This window comes from Papaver somniferum, chromosome 6 (genome assembly GCF_003573695.1).
Source record: "Papaver somniferum cultivar HN1 chromosome 6, ASM357369v1, whole genome shotgun sequence".
In the NCBI taxonomy this organism is placed as follows: Eukaryota; Viridiplantae; Streptophyta; class Magnoliopsida; order Ranunculales; family Papaveraceae; genus Papaver; species Papaver somniferum.
The window spans coordinates 178,894,869-178,906,550 of record NC_039363.1 but is presented as its reverse complement, the minus strand read 5'-3'; the positions used below and the strand labels follow the sequence as shown (position 1 = coordinate 178,906,550).

Sequence of the window (11,682 nt, the reverse complement as noted above, 5' to 3'; positions counted from 1 at the left end):
TACATTTTTGCTTGTCGTAAACATAGGTCATCCTGCATTATTCTATGAAGCTCGTGTAAGTAAACATATCAACTTAATAATTACCTGGTCTAAACGATAAACTATCGATACTTAATTCATATAATTTTTTTTCCTACAGAAGATAAGAGCTCGCATCGAATTTCGTGAAGAATCAAAGAGGCCATTTAAGTATGATCAAATGTACGAGCTCTTAAAGGACGTAGTCCCGGCATACAATGTAGAGTGAATACATCTGTGTAATCGACTATTAAGTAAAATATAGTGGGACTTTATTGTTTTCGGGATCAATTTGTTTCTTTAATTTATCACTAATGAATGTCATTGATAATTTGAAAAAACGACCCATACTATTTACAATCTCCCTTGCTGTTTTCGAAACACCATTAATGTATACGACAAGATATTATGACGGCCCTTGGTTGCGTTAAATTTTAAAATGTAATTTTTAAATTTTTTGTATCAGAAACTGATATGACACCAACACGTATCAATTATTACATGATTTAGTGACTCAAAATAATGCATATTCAAATTATGACAATACATGGCAGCAATAGATGTAGTGAAAATAAGAGTGATGAAAAGTGATATGACCCAACGAATTAAAGTTGCATTGATACAAAATGAAACCAAGCACATGGGGTGACACGAAAATGTTTCTGACAAAAGAAAATGATAATATTAGTGAGATGTACAGACGAAAAAAATCAATAAAGTTATTCGATGTAATTTAAAATTTCAATGAATCGAGAAGAAGAAGTTTACTATAAATACCATCATTCTCTACCTAAAAATAAACAACACCGATTTCAAACCATCTTTATTTATCCTTTACATCTTAGTCATTTTCTAATACATTTTCATTTTATTTTTGGGTTGGTTATGACAATCAAATTCACAACCGAGGAAGATACATCTATAATCCAATCATGGATGAATGTCTTTGTGGCCGAAAATGTTACACGAAATAGTGTTTGGGAGTGAACTTATGGGATTTGGTAGTTCAACATCTAACAATTAAAAACGGCAATCCAAACCAGAGAACTGGCCGTGTCTTACAAAACCGGGTCACCTCGATTAAGAAACAGGTGAAACGATACTTGGATTTTGTAGTACCTTTATATAGAAACTTAGCTAGCGGTTGGATTCTCGACGATTGTGTAAGTGGCTCAAAATTTGGATCAAATTATGTTAAGAAACTATTTAAATGAAAAACTAATAAGTTATTGTTTGTTTATTGGAGGAAATTGCGGCGAAACAAAGATACTCAGAAGACACCAACAAAGAATTCGACTTATATGAGTGTTATTTACTGCTCAAAGAAAGGATATCCGAGTTCAATCCAGATGAAATATGTCGTGACCTACATGAAGCTCGCGATGAAGCTGATTAATTCCACTGCAGACAAAGTAAAGGTTTTGTGGATAAACCTCCTGTAAACCCCCCTGAGACACCACTCGGCCGGCACAGACACCTATCTGTTTAATGGCTTGTTGCGCGTGCTCAACGCATCCGGGTGCCTGCGACAATGACTTAGTAGGCTTAGAATTGGTGATTGTATTGGCTAAATGTACTGTCTTGTATCGTAGTTTGAAATTAATGAAATAAGTTAAATCTTATTTGAGTTCGCTAAAAATAACACTCCACATTCATCGTTATGTCCAAAAAATTTGTTTGTTGCTAATAAAGAAGATCATTATGTTTCAGAATGAGCTACGTTTACAATTTTATAATCGATACATGTATCACTATTGCCGCTCTCTAAAATTAATAAAAACACCTGCACGTTAGGGTTAAGCTCGGTCACATTAATCCCGGTGGTGAACCATTAATTTTCGACTATACTTTCAAGGTTTAGGAGGAAAGCACGAATTAGATAAAAAGAGTGTCAATTGTGTAGAAGGGTGTAACTGGGGTGTAGGAATAAAAAGGTCAAAAAAACATTTATTTTCAGCGAGGAAATGAAACTCGCTAAAAAGATGAGCGATGTCCTGCACTCGCTCGGCGAAAGCGAGGCTGATTCCCTCGCTGGGATTTTAAAAACGAGGTTCATTTCATCGCTTTTTCAATTTTTTTGGCGCTGATCCAAACCTCGCCTATTTTGAAATCCCTGCTCATCTTAGCTGTTTTCGAACAGAGAAAAAGGGAATTAAGAAAATGAGAGGCTTTAGCCGCTGCTTTATGTCACTTTCGATACCACAAATCTCTCCACTACACTCAGCCTGACAATTTTGGATTTTACCGGTCCTTGTACCCGCGTCGTGTCGTGTGCGTGTACCGTGGCAATGCTTCCCAGCTAAAGTTTGGAGAAGTAACCGGTCAACGCAGTTTCCCTCTCTTAAAAAACTTGACTCAGAAAAGACGTGGCACTGTTTGAACAGTCTTGTTGACACATGACATTTACGTTTGACTAGAAACACAACAATGTCCGTTGGAGAAAACGAAGTGACTACCGGATCTCCCTTACTTTTACTCTCTCTCATTTGCTGTACTTATTGTCCTTCCCATCTCTTTTCTCTGTTTTCCCTTATAATCGCCCTTCCCTTTTTCGGTGATCTATCTATATCTCTTCATCATCACCCCCTTTGTTTATCTCTGGTTTCTTCTACCCTTCACCTTGGAAATATAAAACGAGCAGTAATCTTGTTGCTACAGTGGAACATACTTCCCTTGGTCTCCTCCTCTTCCTTCAATTCCACTCAGAGCTTGGTTTCAAGTAAGTTCGTTTCATATTTTTTTTTTATGGTTTTCTCCTGGATACAGTGTACTGTTTGCTCCATTTGATTAATGGGTTTCTTTTTATTCATCAGAAAATAGTAATTAAGTTTTGTTTTTCTTACATTTTTTTTCCTCACAAAACCCCCATGGATATTGTCTACATGCACTGCACTACCTTTTACTATTGGTAAATTAGAGTCTCAATGTTGAGGATATCCAACCAAGTAAGGGTAGTCTTAGATCCCGATCCCGCGGTTGATAGAGCAATTCCATCCTTGTAAGCCAGTTTTTAAAGATAGTTACTCCCATGGACTTCTATAGACTGTACATGTACAATGTCTAGTGCATTATTGATGAATGAATTTCGGATATGCTTAAACTACAAATTTCGTTTACACCTGCACTTACCATTTCAGATTGTGAATGAATTTAATGGTGATGGACCTCATATACTTAACGATATTAATGCAGGACTGGAACATTAAGTTTGGCAGCAGGGCATTCCAATTTAAGCGAATGGCTACGCATGCTACAGACAATCACTATACAGTCGTTGATAAGAAGAAAGGGCGAGTTAGGTGCAATTATTGTGGAAAGGAAGTAAGTGGTTCTACTCGTCTTAAGCAACACTTGGGTGGAATACCTCCTGATGTGTTACCTTGTCTTAAAGTTCCAGAGGATGTGAAGGTACAAATGAAAAACAACCTAATGGGAAGAACAAAAGCAGATGGTAACACCGAATTTCATAAATCGTTCAAATCGTGTTCTGTACGGAAGAGGAAGTCCAGCTCCGACGGCCCCTGTAAAGACAACCATGTTTCCAGTCAACCCGCCAGTTTGTCAAGGAAGAGAAAGCACCACATTACAACTGAGTCTGGATTAAAGGACAACGATGAGATGGCACAGAGCTTGATTAATCCCGAACAATTGAATGCAAACACCGCAGGGGAGATTGAAAAACAAGCTGAAGATAAGTCATCCAGACAAATCCAAAGGTGTATAGGCAGATTCTTTTTCGAAAATGGTATAGACTTTAATGCTGTGAACTCACCTACTTTCCAGAAAATGATGCATGCTTTTGCTGGACATGGATCCACGTTGTATAAGGTGCCTAGTTGTAATGATCTAAAGGGGTGGATTCTGCAGGAAGAACTGAAGGCATCACAAGAGTATGTGCGAGGAGTTGTGCACTCATGGGGAACCACTGGATGTAGTATTTTGTTGGATGGGTGGATCGATGGGAAAGGGAGAAATTTGATTAATTTTGTGGTTGATAGCCCACGGGGTCCTGTATTTATGAAGTCTGCCGATGTGACAGATATCATAGGAGATGTGGTTGCCATGATCACATTGTTAAGTGGGGTTATTGAGGAGGTTGGGGTACAGAATGTTGTTCAAATTGTCTCATATACTACTCTTGGTTCACTGAGCGCAGTGGGCAATAAGTTGACAGAGAAATACGGGACTATATCTTGGACTATTTGTGCGGCTCACTGCATAGGCCTCATCTTGGAGAAGATAGGAATGCTGGATCCTTGGAGAGGTGTACTTGATAAGGCAAAGGATATTACTAAGCTCATTTACACACATGAGACAGTTTTGAAGCTTATGACGAAACACACTTCTGGGGTCGAGCTACTCAGTTCCAGGAGGATTAGGTCACTGACGCCATTTCTAATACTGGAGAGAATTGAGTCTCAAAAGAATAATTTGAAGATCATGTTTAGTTCGTTAGAATGGAAGAGCTCAGCCTTAGCTTCAACAGCTGATGGAGTGCATGTGACTGATTTAGTCACTGGAGTGTCGTCTTTCTGGACTGAAGCCCAGATGCTTTTGAAGGGAAGTCTTCCACTCATACGTGCTCTGCATCTAATCAGTGGAGGAGATAGTAAACCCCAGTTGGGATACATATATGAAACGATGGACCAAGTAAAAGAGACAATAAAAGATGAGTATGAAGACGAGAAAACTAAATATCAGCCTTTCTGGACAGCAATTGATGGGATCTGGAATAACCAACTCCATAGCCCTATCCATTCTGCTGCCTGCATTTTGAATCCGAGCCTTCTTTACTCATCTGAGGACGTTGACGATGATAATGAGATCAAGGATGGGCTTTCGCGCTGCATTCAGGGAATGGTAAAGGAGAAGCGTGCTCGAGATTTAATATTATTACAGTTGAATGACTATTTAGAGGCTAGTGGTGCTTTTGGCGAGGGGGTTGCTATTGATCAAAAAACGAAGCTTTCTCCAGGTTAGAAAATTATCGGCTCTTCTTTTCTTATTATGGGTTCAGTATTTTTCTCTTAGTTAGTCTTAGGATAATAAAAACATCTTCTAACAGACAGTTCACTAGTCACTACTAGCCAATCCTCCGATATTTGAATTGCTATTGCTTCTCTGCATGCAGTGAAGTGGTGGTCCTTGTATGGAGGTCAATGCCCTGAGTTGCAAAGTTTTGCTATGAGAATATTAAGTCAGACGTGTACTGGTGCCTCAAGATTTGGTCTGAAAAGGAGTCTATCTGAGCAACTTCATATGAATGGAAGGAACCCTGTAGAGCAGAAATTATTGACTGACCTTACATTTGTTCATCATAATCTTCAGTTGCAAAATGCTGTATCTATTACAAACACAGATTACAAAGATATATTTCTTGAAGAGATGGATCCAATGAATGAATGGGTTCGCGGAGGGGACGTTGAAAGAGTAACCAGCTTAACTAAATGGTGATTAAATTAAGGTATATGAACCTACCAAAAGCTTGTAAGTACATTTTCAAATTATTCTGAATATATTGCAGCATCTGCATACTTTTGTATGTTTTTGTATCATCTCTCTCCTATCATTCTGGTTATCTATATATTGTGATTGTGAACAATGATTTACAAAGGGAAAATCACGTATTTCCTGTATTTGTAAAACTCAAAACCGAATACTGATTTTCTTGTGTGAAACTTATGATGATTATAGTCAAGCCTGTATGGTTGACACATTTTAAGAGGAAAATCGTTTAGTTCTAGCTTTTGTATTTATGGGTTTTTGTAATGATGGTCCTTTTTTCCTTCTTGATGCTGTTATTGCTGGTTTTAAGTGATTTCAGTGTTTCGGTCAGTTGCATTTTATGAGACTACAAGTCATTTGCTATTTAACTGTTCAGTTGGTAGAGTTCACAGTTTTGCTATGTCATTGACTTGCCCAGTTTCTGCTGCTCTTACGTCTGACTAGCATGAAGTCTTTAATCTCTGGAACAGTGTTTCTGATACGCGGTTTGAATTTGATATCCTTTGGACTGGTCTGGATTAGGAACTGCAGTCTGCTGGTTGTTCTGGGAAGCTTGATGTGAGCTAGTTTTTTCTATTAAAAGATTCGATTTTGATGAATATATATGTTCTTGATATTCAATGATTTATACCCACTTATGATTCTCTAGTTGATGAAATTAAGGATGCTAGTACAAAAAATCCTTCCATATACCCCGTCTTCTAGGATGCTTTCCACGAGAACTTCAACTTTGACATTGGTTTGATTCTGGTGTCTTGCTGCAGGATCTGTGATTAGGTGCAAATCAAAATCCTCTTCTAGCTTTTCCCCTTGCATTGAAGCTGCAGAAGCCATATAACGGAATGTAACATGTCAGAAGTTCTTTTTGCGGGAGACTGCGAAGGAGATCAGTTTTGTTGCTTTTTACTCGGCCTCAGTTTGTGGAGTCACATCCCTCACGCCCTCACGGGTCTCTTCTTCACTGTTGTAACATGTTTAAAACTCAAAACACCATCTGTTGTAGATTTATCTAACAGTCCTAACTATTTTGGCTGATGGATTTGCTCTGTTTGCTAGAACAGGCATCAAGTTCTATATATGTGTTCAATGTCTGCTGATCCAACGAGAGCTCTTGGTCATAGTTACATGGATTGCCAAAGTCAAAATAAGCTATTACATTATAAAAACTTGAAATATTTCTCAGTCTAATAGCTAGTTGTCATGACCTCCATGACTGTTGTCAGAATTCTGAACCAAAAAGTAATTGGTTTGTCAGTGCTAAAACATTCTGGAGTTACATTGGATGGCATTAGCGTTGATGACTATGTGAATTTCACTGTTGTAACAGAATGGATCAGGTTGTGGCCTCTAGGTATGCTTTTACTTCCATGGCACATTTTGAATCCAGATTATACACTTTGAAATCAAAAAATTGCTCAATTAACCCAATAAAGACAATTTCTGGGTGAAAAAGACATGTAAAATTTGATACTGTTTAAATGGACGAGAATGTAAAAATAGACAGGTGTTGATGGTGGATTTTAGTTCAGGGCTAAAATTGTAAAATCAAATTTAATGCGCTGACATCCTGCAAAGGGTAAAGCCGTTTGATAAGTGATGAGTACCTTTTCACTTTATTTATTCGAAGCAATTCAATAAATACACAAAATTCACCCAGAATGGTGCATGCAACAACAATCCCAAATATTCTGTGAATTTTTAGCATTATTAATTAATGCATGACTTGCCTAGTATTTCCTGTGTTGTTCCTAGCCGAACTCTCATTATTAGCATGGCATGACGACTGAGTGTTCACTCCCAGCGGAGTAACATGAATCTCCAAGTGCCAATTTTGAGATATGCACGAAATGCCCGTATAGGCTGCATCATTCTCTGACAAAGAGAATTTCGAATCGACGCGCTTTCAGCTCGATCGAACATATTTAATTTCCTTAAGGATAATCTGGACTATCCATATCAGTACCAAATAACAAGCCTTGCCAAACCCTGGCAAAAATAGGCAATTGTTGTGATGACCACCGGCGGGCCCACTTATGCCCTAGCCGGTCGAACAATCACCATACTCCCCCAGCGCCACCAAACGCCAACCCAAAGTTGAGTGGCCGCACTGTGTTGGGAGAAGCTCGACAAGCATAGACTGTTTAAGGCAGTCTTAAAACCGTCACAACTGTCCAACTTCACCAGCCTGGTTGGACGGATTAGATCATCCCATGAATGATCAGAGAAGCGCTAACGTACACGTTGGCGGGCCCACCTCTCCCTCACCCGATCGGTTTTCTCACGGCAAGGCCATGGAGCAATGAAACGATTGATCAAACCATGACAGGCGTGATGCTTCTAAGGGTCGCGGAAATTCCACTAATGTCTTAAATCGATCACAACCATCCAACTTAGCCAACCTATTTGGATGGCTTAGATCGCATTTAGGACCATCAGGAAGGTGCACATATGTTCACCGTCAGCCCAACATGGTCCCCACATGATCGATCTCCTCAAAGTAGAAGCACGGCTTGCCAAACTGTTTGGCCAAAGTCACGTGTGCGTGACTGTTTCAAAACCCTAATTAGGGTTTGCGGCAATGCACATCTGTCGTAGTTCGACTGCGTCCATCCATCTTCTCCAGCCTAAACGGAGGGTGTAGATATAGACTCAAGAGGTCCCAAGGATGTCGACTTGATCGTCGTGGACCCATCTTTGCGTGTGACGGGTCGTCCTAGGCAGACTATGGCCCGGCGCCTCGGAACGCACGCCAAAGGGTGGCATGCCACACGGCCTTTAAATCCTTTGCGACAATGAGTTTCTGTCGCAAATCAATCACGACCACTCATCTTTGCCGGTCAAATTGAGTGGCCCAGATCGAACCTTCACGGGACCAACAGGTGTAGACATGCACACCAACGGGCCATCTCCACGCATGCCTGGTCGGTCCCACCCAAAATCAATGTCCAAGCTTGAATTCGATCAAGCCAAAGAGGAGATGTTTGCGCACCTCTAAAAACCCTAAAATACAACGACAGAAAGCATGTGTCGTAAATCATCTCGTCCGTCCAACTTTGTCAGCTTGGTCATTAAAAGTTAGACGATCAATGAAGCGTCTCAATGATCACCGTCTGCTACTCTGCCACAGGGAGTGATCGACCAGATGGCGGCACGCCCATGAGGCCTCCAAACGATCACTCAAAGATGGTTGGACATGCTGCCATTCTATGACGCTTAATCCGCGACTTGTTCAATTAAGCTTTAAAACAACGATGCTTCATGCATATCGATTGTTTTGAGCTGCTTGCTTTAAACGATGCATTACATGCATCGAGCATACACGATATTTCATGAATATCAAATCCTTAAATAACTTAGTTATTTAACCTGATAGCACCGTATGCTATTTCTTGCGGCGGGTCCCACAACTCGACCCACTCATTCGAGACATCAAACATGTCACAAACTGGGGATACTTACTGGGGTATTGGTCTAGCGATTTATAGCGAGCGGCGTGCAACGCGCCCATTACGAGAACGTTTCAGGAGGCGTGGACGGTTAACGATGATGAGGGAAGTGGGCAAAGGCGTGATCATGTGACAATCACCTACACGATCCCACTTCTCCATCACTCAACTTCGTCCACTTCCTACGAGATGAGGATTGCGCTCAATGACTTGTATAAATAGGTCCTTCACCTATTTCAAAACAACACAGAAAAACCAAGTGTTGTCACAATATCCAGAAAACACCCAGAACTGATAGCTTACATTGTGCAAGCCAGTTCAATGTTCTGATACAAGTCATAAACTACCAACACCATCACAATCTCAACAAATTCTTCGCTTCCCTCCCTAAGATCAACCCCATCTCCTTCAATTTGTGACCGAACCAAGTCTGGAACGGTCGTTTCTTGGTTTAGGCCAGAATTGTATAGATTGATCTCTCGAATCAAAAGCATTCCCGTGCAGTGCATTTTTTTAGGGTTTAGATTCGTTTCTCATCTACACACACCCAAATTTACCAAAACCAGTAGAAACAGTTTTCACCCATAAACAACTGGCGACCACAGTGGGAGATTGATCTCTCGGTTGCAAAATCAGTTTCTCAGTATTCATTCCAGTTTTCTCAATTTCAAAAGGGTGGATCTTAGATCCAATTCAATCATTAAATTCAATTCAGGTTCAACAACTGATTTCAATTCCGGTGTTCCATTCATTAAGATGCACAATGCCTTGGATAGTTGAGCACCAGTAAATCTCCCAGATGAAAGGACCAGAAAGCCGCATGGAGACGCAAGACGCGACTACTACTTAGAGGAACGCAGCGTCTTCTCTCGAGATCCGGATGGAGCAACCGTCTTTTCTATAATACCACAAGTTTTGTATGGAGCAATCCAGAAATGCCTCAAAGGGTCCACACCCAAAAAAACGGAGTGAAGGTTCGCATAGCCGTTGTTCCAGTATGGAGATAGTCGAAAACAAATTCAATACCAATGAAATCCTATGGAGACACCTGCAGGATCACAAAAGAAAAGGTCTGTCTCTATTCCACCACTACTACCAATTTAAGGTCAGGAGTATCCGCTATCACTTCGTCAACAAAATGTGTAGATCCAGAACATGGCGTAATTCCTAGAATTCGTACATTTACAATAACAAGAGAGGCTTGAAACATCTCCAAATCATCATAAAGGGTTCGCCTATTATGTCAGCCCGGACGAGAGCGAGCCCGGGACATCTTCAGATCTACTGGAGCCGACACCTCAAGGGAGCAGCCTCAAGAAGATAGCGATGTACGCGTCATTATGTCGAGGAAGAATCCGCAGCTTGGGTGAATCACTCTGTCAGACTTAAGAGGAATGCTTCAGTGAAACAGTGAACATCCAAATGATTATGTCAAGAGGTCCAGGATTCAGGCAATGGAGGGTCACGATCCAAATGTGACTTAACAACAAGTGGTGTGATTGCGCATCAATATGATGGTACCTGTCAATCGTGCTTTATCGAAGAACCTGCGCTGACATCCGTGAAGTTGCTAAACATTCAGTTGTGACAGCACCTGCCATGCTAGAAAGAACAAGCCTGTCAGTAATGAAGAGCCTCATGATGTTCGTGGAAGCATACATCTCACCAAAAGGCAATACAACCTTCGACCTTCTGTAAGCAGTTTCGCTGAAGCAACAAGAGGAAAACCACCAAGATACAACATCATGCGCGTACAAAATCGCCAACTCCAACTACAGTGCCACATGCAAGACTGCCACAATGATGAAACAACGTCCAAGATATTTCATGACTGGCTCGACGGCAGCAACATCAATAAGAGACGCTTTCAGAATTTCGTCTCCCATAGAAGAAGTAGTTGCGTTACCAAAGGAGATTGCACCTGGGACTTAAGAGGTACATACAGATTCTCCATCTCAAGAGCTTCATCATATTTGCAGAACCTATTAGTTAAGTCATTCGCATTAAGGAACTTCCCTACTCCTCAAAGACACTATCCAAAGATGATAATGGCAAAGGAGTATGACTGGGGACTGCTTAACGCTGCCCATCTCAAAGATGGTGAATTTAGAGAGATGCAAGCGCACTATCATTCTAAGATGTCCAAAGATGAGGATATACTCAAGAGAGCGGACGTATTGTCAAAGTCCAGTGATATTCCTGGACGTCTATGAAACGCAACGCAGACGTAAAGACGGCCTCATGAACCCAGTGTGACAACATCTATCCAGCAGAAGCCGCTTCAACGCTCTAGGAGAAGCCGCTTAAACGATCTTGGAGAAGCCGCTTAAACGCTCTCTCCTGAAGAAGCCGCTTCAACGCTCCCTCCAGCAGAAGCCGCTTCAACGCTCCCTCAGCAGAATCCGCTTCAACGCTCTAGGAGAAGCCGTTTCAACGCTCCCTCCAGCAGAATCCGCTTCAACGCTTTAGGAGAAGACGCTTCAACGCTCTCTCCTGAAGAATCCGCTTCAATGCTCCCTCAGCAAAAGCCGCTTCAATGCTCTCTAGAAGAAGATGCTTCGACGCTCTCTCCAAAAGAAGCCTCTTCAAAGCTCGCTCTAAGAGAAGCCGCTTCAATGATCTCTCCTGAAGAAGCCGCTTCAAAGCTCCCTCCAGCAGAAGCCGCTTCAACGCTCGCTAGAAGAAGATGCTTCAACGCTCTCTTCAGAAGAAG

The 11,682-nt window shown here is 41.1% G+C and overlaps 1 protein-coding gene across 5 annotated transcripts; it reads left to right on the top strand.

The window, feature by feature from the left end:
- Positions 1-2,503: 2,503 nt before the first annotated feature.
- LOC113290274 lies at positions 2,504-6,700 on the top strand. Of its 5 annotated transcripts, none has more exons than XR_003331573.1 (5): positions 2,504-2,737; positions 3,211-4,993; positions 5,150-5,482; positions 5,994-6,081; positions 6,288-6,700. XR_003331573.1 is itself a non-coding variant. In XM_026539876.1 (5 exons), the coding sequence occupies exons 2-3, from the start codon at positions 3,256-3,258 to the stop codon at positions 5,470-5,472; spliced, it is 2,061 nt and encodes a 686-aa protein (XP_026395661.1). In that variant the 5' UTR covers positions 2,504-2,737; positions 3,211-3,255; the 3' UTR covers positions 5,473-5,482; positions 6,055-6,081; positions 6,288-6,700. The 5 variants fall into 5 exon arrangements, 4 of the variants coding, with proteins under 4 accessions (XP_026395661.1, XP_026395660.1, XP_026395662.1 ...); XM_026539876.1 differs by having other exon boundaries at positions 6,055-6,081; XM_026539875.1 differs by lacking the exon at positions 5,994-6,081.
- The last annotated feature ends 4,982 nt before the right edge of the window (positions 6,701-11,682 follow it).